An 18,933-nucleotide genomic window follows, 5' to 3' on the forward strand; every position below is an offset into this window, starting at 1 on the left:
CGGGAGATGAGCCTCTGCCCCTCCAAATTTCTACCTCTTCAGCTTCTCATCACTCGTTGGAATTCAGTTGGCTCCCTTTGACTTGTCTGATTCCCTTTTCCCCTGACATCAGCTCACTGAACACAGCAGGACACCCAAGTTTCTGTATGGTGGCGTCCCAGTGCCTAGCATTGTGCCCAACACACTGCAGGGCTGGGTCGATACTGGCACAGGAAATAAGCAGAACTTCAAATGTACAGTGTCATGTCGATCCAGCTTCTCTCCCACAAAGACCAGAAGACAGGCCAGAAGGTGACCCTGGCCTAAGGACAATAAACTCTTCCCAGAAGCTGCTCTGTGAGACAAAGTCCAGGACAAGCAAACAGAGATCAGTGAGGGCTCTGGGCCCCCTCCTTTTCTCAGGGTCACAGCAGCCAGCACATCCCAGCCCAGGTCACAAACTGGATTGGCCAGGGGCCCTATCTGCCCAGTATGCTGTGGCTTTTGGGGAACAGGGTGGGTTTGGCCATAAAAAATAAGAAACTGCAGGTGCAAGATGGGTCTCTGGGAACTCCTATCTCTAGGATCTTCAAGTCTGCTTCTCTGTCATTACATGATGGGCTTGGGCTTCAGAGCCTGAGACACCTGGTTTGAATCCCTGTTCTGTTGCTTGGTATGGGACCAGTGTCCCAGAAATGTTGTGAGGATAAAATTACACAATAAAGGGTTTAGAGAAATGCATGACACAAATGAGTCCTCTATTATGAAAACATGTCATTCATCTTCAGCTCCCCTTTATCTGCCAGGCCTCCCTGCCCAGGTGCAAGAACAAGGAAGCTCACTTCTGTTCTTTCTAGATCTGGGTAAGAACCTCCAGAGAGATGAAACAACTGGCCTAAAGCATGGATCTCCCATCACGTCTCACCCCGACCGTCCAGACTGTCTCTGACAGAGCTAATACCAGGTTAGCACTGTGAGAATCACCAGCATGGCTGGATGTCACACACTTTCTAAGCCACCGTGTCTGCCTCCCTGGCCAAAGCATGACTGAAAAGCGTGTTGATGCTGAAAGAATTTTGAAATAGTCTGGGCAACAAAGTGAGACCCTGTTTCTTTCTTTTCTTTCTTCTTTCTTTCTTTCTTTTCTTTATCTTTCTTTCTTTCTTTATCTTTCTTTATTTCTTTCTCTTTTCTTTCTTTCTTTTTTTCTTTCTTTTTTCTTTCTTTCTTCTTTCTTTTTTCTTTCTTTCTCTCTCTCTCTTTTTCTTTTCTTTTCTTTCTTTCTTTTTGGAGGCAGTCTCACTCTGTTGCCCAGGCTAGAGTGCAGTGGCACAATCTCGCCTCATTGCAACCACCACTTCCCAGGCTCAAGCTATTCTCCTGCCTCAGCCTCCCGAGTAGCTGGAACCACAGATGCGTGCCACCATGCCTGGCTAATTTTTGTATTGTTGGTAGAGATGGGGTTTCACCATGTTGCCCAGGCTGGGCTGGAACTCCTGGCCTCAAGTGATCTGCCTGCCTCAGCCTCCCAAAGTGCTGATATTACAGGCGTGAGCCACCTCACCCGACTGAAACCCTGTTTCAAGAGAAAATAAAAATGATCAGCTGGGTGTGGTGCCACATTCCTGTGGTTCCAGTTACTCAGAAGGCTGAGGTGGGTAGATCAGTTGAGTCTGGGAGGTCGAGGCTGCAGTGAGCAAAGATCGCACCACTGCACTCCAGCCTCTGCGACAGAGGGAGACCCTGTGTTTAAAAAAAAAGGCCAGGTGCGGTGGCTCAAGCCTGTAATCCTACCACTTTGAGAGGCCGAGACGGGTGGATCACAAGGTCAGGAGATAGAGACCATCCTGGCTAACACAGTGAAACCCCGTCTCTACTAAAAAATACAAAAAACTAGCCGGGCGAGGTGGCGGGCGCCTGTAGTCCCAGCTACTTGGGAGACTGAGGCAGGAGAATGGCATAAACCCGGGAGGCAGAGCTTGCAGTGAGCTGAGATCCAGCCTCTGCACTCCAGCCTGGGCGACAGAGCGAGACTCCGTCTCAAAAAAAAAAAAAAAAGGGAATTTTGAAAGTAAAGCCTGGCTGGGCGCAGTAGCTCACTCCTGTAATCCCAGCACTTTGGGAGACTGAGATGGGCAGATCACCTGAGGTTCAGGAGTTCGAGACCAGCCTGGCCAATGTGGTGAAACCCTGTCTCCTAAAAATACAAAAATTAGCTGGGCATGGTGGTGCGCACCTGTAATCCCAGATACTTGGGAGGCTGAGGCAGGAGAATCACTTGAACCCAGGAGGCGAAGGTTGCAGTGAGCCGAGATCCTGCCATTGCACTCTAGCACTCAAGACCAAAACTCCATCTCAAAAAAAAAAGTAAAGCCTAATGAAGTTTAGAAATCCATTTTTAACTGTTGCTTCTTGTGACGTGTCACCGTGTCACTGGTGCTGCCCTGTGCCAGCTCGAGGAAGAGATGAGCCATCCGGGGGTCCTCAGAGTTCACATAGGCTAAGTGCAGTTCTGCACAGAGGGACACGGTCTGGAGCCCCATCAGGAGTTTACACTGCCCAGAGCTGGTAACCCCACCCCACGCAAAAAGCTTCTACTGCCAAATTTTGATTCCTCAAATTGTGTTAGGTTGGTGCAAAAGTCATTGCAGTTTTTGTCATTAATATTTGCCTGGACCTTGTCTAATGTTTAATCCATGTTTATCCAGCACTGTATTGATTACTGGTCTGAGTGAGGTGACAGGGCAGCGGGAGCCTTAGAGCATGGATGGTGCCATGGGGCTTCGGGGACTGCTGTTGTGCGTGTACCTGGTGTCTCTCCTCGTCCTGCAGGCCATGCCTGCCCTGGGCTCAGCTACAGGCAGGTCCAAGAGCAGCGAGGTATGTGGCTAAACCCACAGGGCAGAAATAGGCAGCTGAATCTGGATGAGGCCCCGGGCGGGACACAAGACCCCCACTCCAAGGGCCAGGGCCACCCCACCACCTCCACCACTTCTGAGTGGAGAGGTGACCTCCCAGCAGCACCAAGGAGGTGAGGCTAAGGGGCAGAGGACACAGGCTACATTCCACTCCTACCCCTGAACTGAGGCTGCAGTCTCCTGAGTTTTCCTCTCACACTTGACCCTGATTTTGTTTTGCAGAAGCGACAGGCTGTGGACACCGTGAGTAAGAGTCCTGGCAAAGGGGTCTGTGACGGAGCCCTTTTTACACGCTTGCTTTTCCCAACCCCTCAAGGGTGGACCCCTCTGTCAGGGCCATAGGCAAGGGGTACTCTCCAGGGTCCTAGAAATGGGGACTTGTTCCCATCTCACCTCATGCTCCACAGCACAGTCTCAGCCAGAGAGCAGGGGTCTTCCTGGGAGGTCTGATCTGTTCTTCTGGCATCTGGGCACCATGCACTGGAGCTGAGTGCCAAGCCCCCATACCACAGGAAGTACCTCACCAACAGAGGCTCTGTCTCGGTCCACAGCTCCTTCATGTCTCACTTTAGGCTGTCGATGGCGTGTTCATCCGGAGTTTGAAAGTCAACTGCAAAGTCACCTCTCGCTTTGCCCACTATGTTGTCACCAGCCAAGTGGTCAACACTGCCAATGAAGCCAGGGAAGTGGCCTTCGACGTGGAAATCCCCAAGACAGCCTTCATCAGTGACTTTGCCATGTGCGTGCCTGCCCAACTCCCGTGCCCTCTCCCAGGGATGCCGCTTACTAGTCCCAGCCTAAGAACAAGGATCGGAGTGGCCAGATAGCGCAGAGCATCTCCTCATTCTAGAAGGGCCACAGACCAGCCCTGGCTCTGAGAGGAGGAAGAAGCCCTTTAGATCTGTGTTTGGCTCCCATCTTGGAGGCAAACTGGGGCCCATACAGCATGTTTCAGGCTAGAACCCAAGGAGCCAAGGTCAGCGTCTGAGGCTTCTTGCTGGCCTCTGACCTGGGTTGCTCACCTCATTGCCCATGGACCCCTGAGTTCCACCATGGGCAGTGGAAGGCCAGTCAGGAGGTGTCCTTATCCAAGGGCTCACATGGACAGGCCCTCTCAGGACCTGTATGGTCAGGAGGCTCATCTTTCCTGAGGGTGTCCTCCCCTCTCTGCAGTACGGCAGATGGAAACGCATTTATTGGAGACATAAAGGACAAGGTGACTGCATGGAAGCAGTACCGGAAAGCAGCTATCTCAGGAGAGAATGCCGGCCTTGTCAGGTGAGTTCTGGGCCCTGCTGGTCTCATCTCTAGGGTTGCCCTCCCCAGCCAGGACAGAGCTGACAGCTGCAAGGTGGCTTTGGTGGAGAACAGCCCAGGATGATGGAAGGGTGAGCAAACAGCTCAAACCCAGATGCCAGCACAGTGCACTGAACAGGCTGCTGTGCAGTTGCCCTTTTCCCAAATCTGCCACTGGGAGAAGTGGGCCCCCCATCTTGGGCCCTGACCCTGACCAGCCAGCTGACACATTTGTGAGGTCCAAGGAAACCTAGGAGCAGCACTCATCTAAGAGAAATAAATTCTGAGGGCCACATGTTAAGTGACAAGGACTCACATGTCATTTACCCTCTGTCTGTCTGCTGTTGCCTGTGGTGGCACATCCAGGGCCTCGGGGAGAACTATGGAGCAATTCACCATCCACCTCACCGTCAATCCCCAGAGCAAGGTCACGTTTCAGCTGACCTATGAGGAAGTGCTGAAGAGAAAGCTTAAGCAGTATGAAATTGTCATCAAAGTCAAGCCTAAGCAGCTGGTGCATCATTTTGAGGTAGATCATAGGTCCCAGGGCAGGGCTCCTGCCCCTCTCTCTGTCATCATGGCTCCCAACACTGGTTGAGCACCCACCATGTGTCACCCAGGCCTAAGAACACAGGAACAGGGATTAACTCCTCAGGGTGAGCTCTGATGTGCTCTTCTTGGGCAGGGAACTCCCTGAACTCTCTAACTTCCTCTTTATCTCTGAGCTTCGGTTTGCTCATCTGCTAAATGGGGGATTACTGTGGGTCCCAGGACCGCCACAGGGATCACAAGAAGTACTGAATGTCCAGGTAATTTTGTAAACCAGAGGCGCAGCCTGAGGGCCTGGAATTATTGCTGGCACCTAAGTAGTGGCTAAGTTGAGGGATGCAGCCATGTACACCTTCATTTGGTCAGTATCTTTGGAGAGCCTACTGAGTACCAGGCCCTGTGATCAGGGCTGGGTGGGTGCTGCACACAGTAGGTGGCCAGGACACATGTTGGCTCTTGGCTGAGACTTGGTGAGTAGGAGTCCTGGTAGAGAATTTGCTTCGGTGTGGTGTGAGCCCATAATCCCAGCTACGAGGGAGGCTGAGGCAGGAGGATGGCTTGAGCCCAGGAGTTTGAGGCCAGCCTGGGCAACAAAGCAAGATCCCATCTTAAAAAAAAAAAAAAAAAAAGAATTTGCTTCAATGGTGCAGATCGATGTGGACATCTTCGAGCCCCAGGGGATCAGCAAGCTGGATGCCCAGGCCTCTTTCCTGCCCAAGGAACTGGCAGCCCAAACTATCAAGAAGTCCTTCTCAGGAAAAAAGGTACATGGGATGGCAAAGGGGTGGTGGTGGGCCATTTGGGGACTTCTCAGCCTGCCCACCCCTTATGGAATGTCCAGCTTTAGCCGAGAAACCAGGCAGGGGCTGTGGTCTGCCCTCAGGATGAGAGAGGCTGGTGTCATGTGATTGGTGCCTAGGAGAACTCAGCAATCCTGGTTCTCAGGGCAATTTAGCAAAATCCTGCATGCTGAGGTGGGGAAGGAGCCAGCTCCAGCTCCACCACACACTGGCTGTATGGTCCAGGGTGAGTCGCTGGCTTGCTTGGGCCTCAGTGCCCTCTTTGCCTGCCTCACGCCCATGGGAGAGCATTCGGGGAAACATCCAGCACATAAGTAAACCTCATATGCTGGTGTGGAAGCCCCGGCTCGCCCCCACCCCAGGTTCCTGGAGGAGTGTGTTGTATGGATGGGCAGTGCCCTGCTTCCTGACTTGCCCCTAACCCGAGCCGGGAACAAACCCTTTAGTTCCCACTTATGTAGAGCCTGCACCACAGTTCATTTAAAAGAAGTGCTTCTTACAGTTTAGAGAGGCTTCCTTTTAAACAAAATATGACACCTCAGAGTGTTAGCAAACATGCTTGCTTTCTGTGGGGGAACAAAGGGATGGGTTCTTCTCTTCCCAAGAATTTTTCAAGGTTCTATTTTATCTTCCTTCCTTTCTCTCCTCTTCTTCCACCTCCTCCTCCTCTTCTCCTCCTCCTCCTCTTCTTCTTCTTCTTCTTCTTCTTTGCTGCTGCTGTTTCTCTTCTTCTTCTTCTTCTTGTAGTCTTCTTCTTCACTACTGCTTCTCTTCTTCCTCTTCTTCTTCTTCTCTGCTGCTGCTTCTTCCTTTTGCTTCTGCTTCTTTTTGATGAGCTTATCTTACTTTTATAACAAACAAAAATTTCTTTATAGAAAAATGTATGAAGTCCAGGAATATAGAAAGTATTGAAAAAACCATCACTAGCTTCCCCAAGCACATCACCAACTCCAACCAGACCTCAGCTTCCATCCTGGACCCTTCCTTCCAGTCTCTGTTCTTTGTCAACCTGGGCAGCTTTTATTTCCCAGCACAGTATTGTAGTGTTGACAGATGAGTTGACAGATGTCAACAGTTTGAGTTGACAGATGTCTCCCATGCTATCACATTACTGTTATTTTGTTCTTATTTATATACCCAAAGTGATGATGTCCATTGTAGAAAACCCCAATGATTCAGAAGAGTATAAGCAAGGGAATGGGTCAGCTCTCCCACCACCTACAGGTGTGTGCTCTCAACAGCTAAGTGAGTGAGTGGCCCACCAAACTCGTTTCTGTGCCCGTGCAAACACACACACACACACACCCCTTCTTATGTTGTCTTTGTAAACATTCTGTTTGTGGTTACACAAACCAGTAATGGCTCAGACTCTTGACGGTTCCAGGGTCACGTGCTGTTCCGTCCCACTGTGAGCCAGCAGCAGTCCTGCCCCACATGCTCTACATCCTTACTGAACGGGCATTTCAAGGTGACCTATGATGTCAGTCGAGACAAGATCTGTGACCTCCTGGTAAGCCCTGAGCTTCTGGCTGAGCACCTAGAGGATGGGCAAGGGGTGCTGTGAGAGTGGCCTCACTTGTTCTCCTCTATTTCAGGTGGCCAATAACCACTTTGCCCACTTCTTCGCCCCCCATAACCTAACAAACATGAACAAGAATGTGGTTTTTGTGATTGACATCAGTGGCTCCATGAGAGGCCAGAAAGTGAAGCAGGTAGGCTGCAGCTTGAAACAGCGCACCCAGCAGAAGCTTCCGCAGCCCCTTTGCTCACCGCATGCCAGTTTTGCTGCCAGAGTCTGGTTTGGGATTTATCCTCCTGGTCAGAGGCAGGGTGATTTAACAGGAAATCCCAGTGGTTAGCATCTCCAGAATCAGCGTCACTTCCTCACTGTGCAGTCGTGAGAAAGTGCATTCACCTCTCCTCAATGGCGAAAAATGGGACTGACAATGGTGTCCACAGGGTCATGGAGTTACCCCCTGGGGAAGTGCTTAGAAGAGGAAACCTGTGCACTACAAGTGCTGGGGGTAATTATGGTGGTCCGTGGGGAGGCATCTTATAGCAGGGAATAGCTCTCCACCCACAGGGTTTGGAGTGCTCTCTCCATGGTGCAGTAGACATGGCTGGACAAGGAGTATTCTAGAAGCACAACCCCTGGGGTCCTTTCTCTTTATCCTGCCCCTCCAGAACTCCTGATCATTTCTTTCCCCATCCTGGGTTCCTTTGCTTTCTCCACCCCCCTCATCCACCCCAAGGCCCGGCAGGATGCTCCTGTCTCGGGGTCACCTAGTTGTCCTATCTCCTCCTGCTTGTCCACTCTGTGGATCTCTGAAACGGGTATTGGAGTTGATGGAAGGTGCTATCCTGGGACAACCCTGGGGCCCTGTCCGTCTACTGACTGTTCTGTCCTTGCAGACCAAGGAGGCACTCCTTAAAATTCTGGGGGACATGCAGCCAGGGGACTACTTTGATCTGGTTCTTTTTGGGTCTCGAGTGCAATCATGGAAGGGCTCACTGGTGCAAGCATCTGAGGCCAACCTACAAGCGGCTAAAGACTTTGTGCGGCGCTTTTCCCTGGATGAGGGTAAGGGTGGGGGTCTCAGGCCACCTTGATGTCACCTCTGTCCCTTCAGAATGAGGGCATACACTGGTCTGCTTTCTCTTCTTTGCAGCCACAAACCTGAATGGAGGTTTGCTCCAGGGAATTGAGATCTTGAACCAAGTTCAGGAAAGCCTCCCAGAACTCAGCAACCATGCCTCAATTCTCATCATGTTGACAGACGGCGATCCCACAGAGGGTAAGCACCTTGGGGGCTGCCTTGGGAGGTGGTGATCTTGTCACCTGAGACATGCAAGCTGAAGTTGGAAACCCAACCATTGGAGATGCCATCAGGGGGTAGAAAGGCTCAGAGCAAAGTCAAGCACTGGTCTAAAAACACAATTCAGACCACAAAGTCTGTGGGAGCTCCATGGTGTACTTCTGTTCTGTGAGTTGAGAAATTGGAGATGTTTCTAAATGACACAGGTCTGTGGAGGATGGGCAGGATTCCACGCTTCTGTTTACGGTTTAATGAACTATTTATTTATTGCCTACTGTGTGCTAAGCTTGGGGCTAGGGACTGAAATACCAAGGGAACAAGACATATCTCTGCCCTCAAAGAGCCCAGGACCTACTCGGGGAGGGAGATCCAGGAGTAGATACTGAGGGCCCTGAAAGAACAGGGTGCTTGGGGCTGTGGAACCATAGACAAGGGACACCTGACCCTGGGGGATGTCTAGGAGGGCCTCCTGGAGGAGGTGACTCCTGAGCTCAGTCTAGAAAGAGGAGAGAGTGTCAGGAAGGAATCCTAGGCAGAAGGGGCAGCTTAAGTCATAAAAGGGGTGTGTGCACTGGCATAGCCTGCCCGGGAACTGTGGGCCTGTGCAGAACGGGGTGAAACAAGGGTGGGAGGGTCAGCAGGGTCTCGCAGGCCGTGGCAAAGGAGCCATGGCAGGGTTTCGAGCAGAATCAGACCTGCTGCTGATGGACCCACCTAGATGGGCGGGGCCTGTGAGGAGCTGTTGGTAGCTGCTGCAGTCTCCCAGGAGAGCAAGGAGGAGGTGATGTCTCAGGACGCCCGGGAGACTGGAGATGCTCTGAGATGGAAGCCTTGAGCCCCAGGGAGTGTTCCCCAGAGCCCCCTCATGCCCCACATGCCTGTGGGCCAGCATCCCATCACTACCCAGGTGTGTGGCTGCAGGGGTGACTGACCGTTCCCAAATCCTCAAGAACGTCCGCAACGCCATCCGGGGCAGGTTCCCGCTCTACAACCTGGGTTTCGGCCACAATGTGGACTTTAACTTTCTGGAGGTCATGTCCATGGAGAACAACGGACGGGCCCAGAGAATCTACGAGGACCGTGATGCCACCCAGCAGCTGCAGGTCTCCCCTCACAACCCCCTGTACCTCCAATGGCATGCCATAGGGGGCCCAGCCCTGGTGGCCATTTGCCCATCAGCCTAGATGAGCAGATAAAGCTCTGGCATAGAGTTCAAATCAGCTGCATGGGCCAGGCGTGGTGGCTCAAGCCTGTAATCCCAGCACTTTGGGAGGCCGAGGTGGGTGGATCAGGAGTTCGAGACCAGCCTGGCCAACATGGTGAAACCCCGTCTCTACTAAAAATACAAAAATTAGCCGGGTGTGTTGGTGCGTGCCTGTAATCTCAGCTACTTGAGAGGCTGAGGCAGGAGAATCAGTTGAGCCCAGGAGGTGGAGGTTGCAGTGAGCTGAGATTACGCCACTGCACTCCAGCCTGGGCAACACAGTGAGACTCTGTCTCAAAAAAAAAAAAAAAATCAGCAGCATGACCTCGAGCCAGCTACTTGACCTCTCGGACCCTCAGATTTCTTCTCTAACTTGGGAATTCCCAACACTCCACTTTGTGGGCAGGGTTCCCATCAGGGGCCCAGGATGCTCAGCTCTAAGGCAGCAACCTCTATCCCTGCAGGGTTTCTACAGCCAGGTAGCCAAACCCCTGCTGGTGGATGTGGATTTGCAGTACCCCCAGGATGCTGTCTTGGCCCTGACCCAGAACCGCCATAAACAGTACTACGAAGGCTCAGAGATTGTGGTGGCCGGGCGCATTGCTGACAACAAACAGAGCAGCTTCAAGGCGGATGTGCGGGCCCATGGGGTAAATGGTGGGCCATGGAGGGTGGGGAGGCCAGGCAGCACCCTAGAGGCTCCAAACCCACACTGTTCCCCATTCCTGCCAACCCCCAGAGGCCTCTCTTTCCCCAGAGTAGTGCCCTCACCCCCATCATGCCACATACACCCCAGGCCTGAACATCCCTCCACACAGGCATCCTGGGGGCTGGATTGGCTGGAATGGGGCCAATATGGCCTTGATCCGTTGCAGTCCCTTGGCCCCCAGTGACCAATTGTTATTTTTCGCATCATTCATCCCAAGGTGCAAAAGAACAAGAAACCAACCTCTCCCTTCTCATTTGATAACCATTTCCTGAACACCTACTGTGTGCCAGGTTTTGTGCCATGGTGCAGTGCATGTGTGTATGTGCACCTGTGTGTGGTGGGGACAGGCATGTGAGACCTGGACCCTGCCCTCCAGAACACAGACAACGCCCTACAGTGTGGTCAAAGATTCAGAAACTCAGGCTTTGAGTAAGGAGAGTTGAGCTGGACCCTGGTGCCACCCTGACCAGCTGGGCATCCTTGGGCAAGGGGTCCAGTTCTCTAGGCCTCAGTTTCCTTTTCTGTACCATACTACACCAGAGCATTGTGTGGAGCAAATGGAATAATCCATATAATACCCGTAGGCAGCAGCTGGTGCATAGGATGCCCTTGGGAAGTGGTGCCACAGTTAATGTAGCTGGATGGAGGAGGCACATTTGTGTGCCGTGGCAAGTTGAATGGTGCAGCCTGCCTAGAACTTGGTGGGCATTTGGAGTGGGTCATAGTGGAAACAGCTGGGTGCTTATTGGCCTCCCCCAGAGAAACTCCACAAGGCAGGGCCTAGTTCTCCCATTCCATGGGATCCCTAGGATCCGGGCCAAGCCTGGCTCGCAGAGGGTGCTTGGCAAGAATGAACGAATAGGATGAGGTGAACAGGCTCACGAAAGCAGGTGATGCTGAGGACGAAGCTGCAGAGACCAGATGAAATGGGCCCCTCAGAGCCCTGAGCACTAGCCAGGGGCCATGCTCATCATGGTGCACTGCCCCTCTCTGTACCTCAACTCTCAGGAGGGACAAGAATTCAGTACAACCTGCCTAGTGGATGAGGAGGAGATGAAGAAACTGCTCCGAGAGCGTGGCCACATGCTGGAGAACCACGTCGAGCGCCTCTGGGCCTACCTCACCATCCAGGAGCTGCTGGCCAAGCGGTAGGGCCCCTGCAGCTGCCCCAGGTGGGCACTGCCGACCCAGAGTCCCCTCACCCTTTGCAGGTGAGCAGAGGAGGGGTGGTTCTCGGGCAGGTAGGTCAGATTTACTTTCTTCTTCTGCTTGGCTCACTGAGTTAATATCAACCAGTCAGTCAACAGTCCGGGTGGGCCCACCAGGGCACAAGGCAGCCTGCTATTTACCCTCAGTCAGCACAGGGAGGCTCAGGGAGGTTAGACCTCTTGACCCGGATCTCACAGCTGTTCACTTCTCTGCATATCTCTGAGGCATACCTCTCAACCCCACCAAATCTCCAAGTGATCTCTGTAAGAAATCATTAAACCTGGAGGCCCCTGAAGACGTAGCTACTACACAGGATACCATGGGGGCTTAATACATATGTGTCGAATGAATGAATGAATGATTGAGTGAATGGATAGGTGAAAGGATGAGGGCCGTGCAAGTCAGGGCTTGGAGCCAGCCTCTGTCTTGAATGCAGGATGAAGGTGGACGGGGAGGAGAGGGCCAACCTGTCATCCCAGGCCCTGCGAATGTCACTGGACTATGGGTTTGTGACCCCGTTGACCTCCATGAGCATCAGGGGCATGGCGGATCAGGACGGCCTGAAGCCCATCATCGACAAGCCCTCAGAGGGTATAGGCTGCAGGGGGCTGCAGAGGGGGAGGCCGTGGGCCAAAAACCTCTGGGGCTTTAATTCTTTTCTCTTTCCCTCCCTTCCAGATTCTCCACCTTTGGGTGAGTTTTAAATTGCATTAGTTTCAGCTCTGGGCTTCGGTGGCTGGGCAGGTGGCAGGTGCTCTGGCCCCAGGCACGCAGCTCCCTATCCTTCTTCCCTGACTCCACTCCTTCCCATTCTTTCATCCCCTGAGCCACCCTTCTCCACATCACCGCGAACTCCCTGCTACGCTTTGTGAGCTTTTGTGCAGGCTGAACCCCCAGCAGCCTCCACCAGTCCCCTCTTGGTGTGAGCGTATGTCTGTGAGAAGGCAGGACCCCAGGGGAGGGCTGAGACCCCCAGAGGGAGGGCTAGGTCCAGGCCTGTAGTGAACAGAGCTGCGTGCCTTTTGTGTGGGGCGCCGTGGGTGACACTGCCTTCGATAATATGTCTTTGTCTTCTACAGAGATGCTGGGACCCAGGAGGAGTAAGTGGCAGCCATCCTGGCCATTCACATCTCTCCACCTCCTTGATTATTACCCAGTTGGCTTTCTTCCTCCGTTCTAGCTGTCTTCACTGCCTGTCACTGGGAATCCTTAGGACAGACCCTGGAACAGCCTGGCCTCCCCAACCTGAGGTCCCTGTGGGAGGAGACAGAGAGGGGGCCAGTTAAACATGCCAGGCCAAGCTTCTGTTCCCATGTCCCGAGAGCCAATCAAGGGCATGTGATGTTGAGTGGACATCCCTGCTTGGTGGCCTCAGGCTAACCCCACCAATGAGGAAAGAGTCATCAGAGGGATCAGCAGCTCCAGGGAAGGCCTGGCTGCCCCGCTTCTAAATGCCACTCCCCTTCCCATCAGCGTTCGTGCTGTCAGCCTTGCAGCCTTCTCCTACTCGTTCCAGCTCCAATACCCAGCGGCTGCCAGACCGAGTGACCGGCGGTGAGTCCTTGGAAGGGTCTGAGGGACACACTTGTTTGGGACCCACCCTGCCTGGCTCTCTCTCTCTCTCTCTCTCTCTCTCTCTCTGTCTCTCTCTCTCTCTTTCTGGGACCTGCCTAGCTGAACCCCAGCCCCTGGCCAGCCCCATCTGCCCGATGTCCAATCTAACGAATTCCATGCTGTGCCCCCAGTGGACACGGACCCTCACTTCATCATCCACGTGCCCCAGAAAGAGGACGCCCTGTGCTTCAACATCAACGAGGAGCCTGGTGTGATCCTGAGCCTGGTACAGGACCCCAACACAGGTATGGCAGGCATCACGCCTCTGCCAGACAGGGCCAGGGCTCCTCTGCCCTCAACATTCAGCCACAAACAGGACTGTGGCCAAGGCCTCCACTGCCCTCTGCCTGGGCACCATCTACCTGGCTGGGCTGTGCCTGCTGCCTTCCCACCCCATCCTCCTGGCTGCATCTGCACAGGGCCAGCTTCATGGGCATGTGACTGGGGTAGGCACATGGGGACTTTTTTTTTTTTTTTTGAGACAGTCTTGCTCTGTCACCCAGGCTGGAGTACAGTGGTGTGATCTCTGCTTACTGCAACCTCTGCCTCCTGGGTTCAAGTGATTCTCTTGCCTCAGCCTCCTGAGTAGCTGGGACTACAGGGGCATGCCACCATGACTGGCTTATTTTTGTATGTTTAGTAGTGATGGGGTTTCACCATGTTGACCTGGCTGGTCTCAAACTCCTGACCTCAGGTGATCTGCCCACCTCAGCCTCCCAAAGTGCTGGGATTACAGGTGTGAGCCACCGTGCCTGGCCAGTTTAATGTTCTTCCGTTGCCGCCTTGAAACTCTTAACACTTTTTAAACAAGGGGCCCTTCCTTTTTATTTCATACTAGGTCCTGCAAATATGTCAAGGTCCTGCCCCACCTTCCCCACGAAGCACGGCTGAGCAGAGCCTCCAAGTGCCTCTCTCTCAGCAGTGCCTTGGTGATGGGGAATGGCTCCCTCTCCTTATCTCAGCCCTGCTCCCTCCCATTCCCCTACCTCCCTGGTCACTCAGCCCATCTGCAAGTGTTTGTTGTGCACCAGCGAGGGGCTGGGAATGCAGTGGGAGCCAAGATAGTCCCTGCTTTCATAGAGTTTAGGGAAGGGGAAGACAAACAGGTGAACACATTTGAGATGATCATTTCAGAGCATGAGACGTGCTGGGTTGGCAGAGTGAGAGTAGGGAGGGGGCTCTGTGGCTGCCCAGGTCAGTGGAGACCTCTGTGAAGAGGTCCCACAATGCATTTCCAGCATGATGGGAGCCTGTCCCTGTGTTAGGGGCTGGGGCCACAGAGAAGGAGCAGGCTGGGTCCTGTCCTCAGGGAGGCAAGACCTCCGTTAAGACCCAGAACCAAGAGCTGAGTATGGGATATTTGGCATGGCAGGAGGGGTGGAGAGGAAGCAGAGGTGGTGCTGTGTGTAGGACCAGACCTGGAGACCCCGAGGCAGGAGACTCTCAAAGACGGAGTGGCACAGGCAGAGCGTAGGGGCCTCTTAGGAAGGAGGCACGATCCTGCTGAGCAAAGGCAGGCAGGCCCCTTCCCAACCTGGATGCCCTCTTGCTCCACTGCAGGCTTCTCAGTGAACGGGCAGCTAATTGGCAACAAGGCCAGGAGCCCTGGGCAGCATGACGGCACGTATTTCGGGCGGCTGGGAATCGCAAACCCTGCCACGGCCTTTCAGTTGGAAGTGACTCCTCAGAACATTACGCTGAACCCCGGCTCTGGTGGGCCTGTGTTTTCCTGGAGGGACCAGGCTGTGCTGCGGCAGGATGGGTAACCTGCCAGGGCCTGGGCAAGAAGCAGGGGGAGGTGTGGCCTGGGCCCAGGATGCTGCTGTCTGAGTCTGCAGGGCCCTCGTCCCTGAGCCATGTCTGTGGGTGACGCCCATGTGGCCTGTACAGACATGTCAGTCTCCATGGGCCCCCCAGTCCTCCATTTCCCTTGGTTCCTGGATATGTCCTCTGGGTCCAGACATATCCAGTCCTCTGGGCTGCATGGCATCTGTGTTCCCACCGCATCTTAGCTCTGAATGCCATCCACGTCTCCACCAAACAAAGCCAGCTCATCCTCCCAGGCCCAGCAAAGAGGCCACCTCTTCCCCTTAGCCCTCCTGCTCTCTTCCTCTGTTGAATTCCAGATTTCTCTGGGCTTCTCATTTGGCATCTGTCTTAGTCTGCGTTGTCTCATGATTTTTCCTTCCTTTACTCATTCATTCATTCAGCAAACTCTGCTGAGCACCAGGGCAATGCTGGTAGCAATGCTGGTAGCAGAGTTATAGGAAGAGGTGGGGAGAGTCTGCTGTGGAAGTCACAGGTGATGAGTAGGAGTCAGAGAACATGGACTCTGATATTAGACAGCCTGAAGTCCAAGTCCTGGCTCCTCTGCTTACTAGCGGTGCCACCTTGGTCAAGTTACTTAACCTCTCTGAGCCTTAGACTTCACAGGCTCAGAGTGAGAACTGAATGATGCAGTTTGCATAGAGGACTTAGCACAGGGCCTGGCACATTGCAAGGGCCCTATGCACAATAGCAACATGTGGAAGGGGTGTGGAACACGTAACAGCCGGCCATCTGGGGATGAAGGCCATGGGGTGGGGGCGTGGTCACAAGGGTTGGGTCCCAGATGACAAGGGCAGCCGAATGGAGAGGGATGCAGTGCAGCCGCGCCTGCCCTCACGGCCACCTGGCTCTGCAGGGTGGTGGTGACCATCAACAAGAAGAGGAACCTGGTGTTGTCTGTGGACGACGGTGGCACCTTTGAGGTTGTTCTGCACCGAGTGTGGAAGGGGAGTTCCGTCCACCAGGACTTCCTGGGCTTCTATGTGCTGGACAGTCATCGGATGTCAGCCCGGACGCATGGGCTGCTGGGTACGGCTGGCCAGGCTGGCAGGGCTGTGGGGCAGGGTGTTGAAGCCAGAGGACGTGTGGGACCTGGGGCCACCGGTCAGCTCTGTAGCTGGGCACCAGGACAGGCCCACCTCCAGTGTGTCCTCAAAGGCGCAGAGCCATCTGAGGGGCTGTCTTGGTGAGGCTGTGAGCAAACACATAGTGAAACAAACGCTTAAGTGAGCCTGGGAGCAAGTGAAGGGCAGAGGTCTGATCGCAAAAAGAAAGGCCCAGAGGGTTCCCAGGGACCTTGTGGGTAGGGTGGGTCACTGACCACACTGCTCCTGTGTGGCCTTTCTATAGACACTGCTCTCTATGGGCACCTGCCCCTCAAACCTCTCTCCCCAGACAGATCCCGTTTTAAAAGACAGGAGGTAGGACCACCTAGAAATGTATCTACTTCTCTACGGCAAGTGAACCAAAGGTAGCTTTTCGTACTGGGACTTTTAGCAGAAACAGTCAAGCCTTGGAAAAAAAGCGGTCAAGCAAAGCTCTAAGCCGGCAGTGGGCACCTGCTGAGTGTAGAGCAGGAGCAAGTCCCCCAGACAGTAACCACCGTCTCCAATGTGCCTTTCTAGGGCAATTTTTCCACCCCATTGGTTTTGAAGTGTCTGACATCCACCCAGGCTCCGACCCCACAAAGCTAGATGCCACGATGGTGGTGAAGAACCGCCGGCTCACGGTCACCAGGTAGGTGAGCCTGCCTGCCAAGCACGTCTGCCCTCGGCCACTTTGCAGTTCTTCCGGGTCTTCCTCCAGGTGTCACATGGGTGGGCTTCCTGGGGAGGTGCTGCCCTATTGGTCCGAAGGGTGACCCCAGCTGACTTGTCTCTGCACAGGGGTTTGCAAAAGGACTACAGCAAGGACCCGCGGCATGGGGCCGAGGTGTCCTGCTGGTTCATTCACAACAATGGGGCTGGACTCATCGATGGTGCCTACACTGACTATATCATCTCCGACATCTTCTGAGCCCCCTGGCCAGCATGCCTGTCCTCCCCTGTGGCCAAGGCAGAGGAGGAGAATGACATCCTGACCTGCTGCTGAGGCTGCACCTCCTTAACTAAGCTGGTTCCTTGTGTCAAAGGACCTCATGACTTCCATTAAAGAGAGACTATGTCCACCCTGAACTGGCTGATTTTGGGGAGGGAGGATGGCAGGGAGGCAGCTTAAGATGCTGCCCCTCAGATGGACTTAGGGGTTACAGCAGATCCAGGGACAGGAGAAGCAGGTCAGAGGCTGGGAAGAAAGCTCACACCATTTCCCTGCTGAGGGTTTGTAACATCTGACAGCCAGGCTGGTATTTTCCAAAGGCAGAGACAGTCCCTGCCCAGAAGCTGTGATTTCAGGGGGCCAGGAGTGCACGCTACCATCTCCTCACGTAAATGCCTGGAATTACCCCATCAGGGCCCCTCCCTTGGCTTGGCCTTGGGGCCCAGTCAAAACGCAACGTCGCGGGTGCAGGGAGGTGAGCCACACTTTAGAGAGCTCTGAGTGTGAACGCGAACAGGCCTCCACCACTGCTTCCCAGAGGCTTTCTGCTCTTTCTCTGCTAGTTTCTGTCTGGTTTCCACTACAAATGAGGCTCACAAGGGACCAGATAGAACAAAGACTGGTTTTGAGGGCCTGGATCAATAACACCAATGCTGAGCTCAAAGGCTGCCCCAGGCCTGGGAACACAGAGCCCCTAGCAGCAGGCTATGGGGCGGCCAGCCCACCTTCCCAGGTATCCTGGGGTTCTCCAGGAAGAGCTGTGAGCTGCCAGCTGTCGGGGTCACGCTTGGCAAGGCCTGCCCAATGGGGGCCTCATCTCCCTCTCCTGTAGAATGGAAAGGGGGTGAACCCAAAGATCTCTTAGATTCCGTCTAATTCTAAACTCTGCATGACGACTCTGGTTCCTCCAAGTCCCCAGCCATCCCTTGAGGCCGTTTGAGCAGCTCCAGAATCCCTATTTCGAGTTGTCCCTCTCCCCAAACTAACTCCAGGCACTTGGGGATGGGGCAGTGGTCCAGATGAGAGAGGACAGGAGAAGCTCTGCAAGCGGCTGCTGGTCTGTGAGGAGGAGCCATTGGGCAACAGCGCCAGCCACCCAGTGCCAGCAGCCACGGGACTGAAAACGTCCCAGGAACCAGGAAATGAGGCCATGGCAGCTCTGCGGGGTCTTCTCTCCACACCCAGGCACCAGCACCTGCTGGGTTTGGCCTCCATCAGACCTGAGTTCGGTGCCTGCTGCCAGTGAGGTTGGTGTAAGGGTTCAGGAGGCCTGAGGGAAACAGGCACCGCCCCACCAGACACCAAGCACAGGCAGCATCTGCCACTTGGCCATCATTTCACGGGCTTGGAAACTCTTTTTTTTTGAGACGGGGGTCTCGTCATGTCACCCAGGCGGGAGCACAGTGGCACGAACACAGTGCTCACTGCAGCCTCGAACGCCTGGGCCCAGGTGATCCTCCAGCCTCAGCCTCCCAAAGAGCTGGGATTACAGGCAAGAGCCATAGTGTCTGGCTGATTTGGCAACTCTCTGTCATTGCTCTGTGGCTTCTGCCTCTTCCAGCCATTAGACCATACCCTCCTCAGGGCTTCCGCTGCTCCGCGGCATCTGCCTTCTGCCTTCTGCCTTCTCAGTTCCTCTGCTCCCAACAACTCTCTCTGCACATATCCCAGTCAGCACTAGAGCTTTCAGCTGAGGCCGCTGCACACCCCATAAGTTAGTTGTCCTGGACCCAGCCATCCTTGTCTACTCCATGCAGTAGTAGGCTGCCCAGTGGGAGGGTCACAGGGTCAGCTTAGCTCAGAGAAGCCATGGCTATGGTGGGCGTGCAACAGCTGCCCTGAAGGGGCTAGGCTGGCAAGGTCCTGGGGCGGCTCAGGAGGTCCCAGCCCCCACTGAGACCAGGTCCTGCCTCTAAAGTTCCTGTTGTTGTGGAAGCTGGAGCCCAGCCTCACTACAGACTTTTAGGGCAATGAC

The 18,933-nt window shown here is 54.1% G+C and overlaps 1 protein-coding gene across 3 annotated transcripts; it reads left to right on the forward strand.

Annotated features, from left to right (window-relative positions):
• Window positions 1-2,403: 2,403 nt before the first annotated feature.
• ITIH1 (inter-alpha-trypsin inhibitor heavy chain 1) lies at window positions 2,404-17,088 on the forward strand. 3 transcript variants are annotated; one of them, XM_015130717.3, is made up of 23 exons: window positions 2,404-2,608; window positions 2,688-2,859; window positions 3,120-3,140; window positions 3,470-3,636; window positions 4,071-4,175; window positions 4,560-4,722; window positions 5,393-5,506; window positions 6,927-7,052; window positions 7,138-7,254; window positions 7,955-8,123; window positions 8,212-8,337; window positions 9,280-9,461; window positions 10,027-10,212; window positions 11,280-11,419; window positions 11,917-12,071; window positions 12,159-12,173; window positions 12,560-12,580; window positions 12,954-13,034; window positions 13,226-13,339; window positions 14,655-14,856; window positions 15,778-15,950; window positions 16,547-16,658; window positions 16,808-17,088. In XM_015130717.3, the coding sequence occupies exons 2-23, from the start codon at window positions 2,743-2,745 to the stop codon at window positions 16,935-16,937; spliced, it is 2,736 nt and encodes a 911-aa protein (XP_014986203.1). In that variant the 5' UTR covers window positions 2,404-2,608; window positions 2,688-2,742; the 3' UTR covers window positions 16,938-17,088. The 3 variants fall into 3 exon arrangements, with proteins under 3 accessions (XP_014986203.1, XP_077849216.1, XP_077849217.1); XM_077993090.1 differs by lacking the exons at window positions 2,404-2,608; window positions 2,688-2,859; window positions 3,120-3,140; ... (1 more) ...; window positions 4,071-4,175; window positions 4,560-4,722 and adding an exon at window positions 5,040-5,212; XM_077993091.1 differs by lacking the exons at window positions 2,404-2,608; window positions 2,688-2,859; window positions 3,120-3,140; ... (1 more) ...; window positions 4,071-4,175; window positions 4,560-4,722 and adding an exon at window positions 5,045-5,103.
• Window positions 17,089-18,933: the final 1,845 nt, after the last annotated feature.

The sequence above is a fragment of the Macaca mulatta genome, chromosome 2, assembly GCF_049350105.2.
Source record: "Macaca mulatta isolate MMU2019108-1 chromosome 2, T2T-MMU8v2.0, whole genome shotgun sequence".
Taxonomy (NCBI): Eukaryota; Metazoa; Chordata; class Mammalia; order Primates; family Cercopithecidae; genus Macaca; species Macaca mulatta.

What these genes read in the sequence shown, in the direction of transcription:
- ITIH1 (XM_015130717.3), top strand. Translation starts at nt 2,743, where the DNA reads ATGGATGGTGCCATGGGGCTTCGGGGACTGCTGTTGTGCGTGTACCTG. An exon ending in GCGCTTTTCCCTGGATGAGG is followed by an intron (nt 8,124 to 8,211) that starts GTAAGGGTGGGG and finishes TCTTCTTTGCAG; the next exon opens with CCACAAACCTGAATGGAGGT. An exon ending in GCTGTGCTGCGGCAGGATGG is followed by an intron (nt 14,857 to 15,777) that starts GTAACCTGCCAG and finishes CTGGCTCTGCAG; the next exon opens with GGTGGTGGTGACCATCAACA.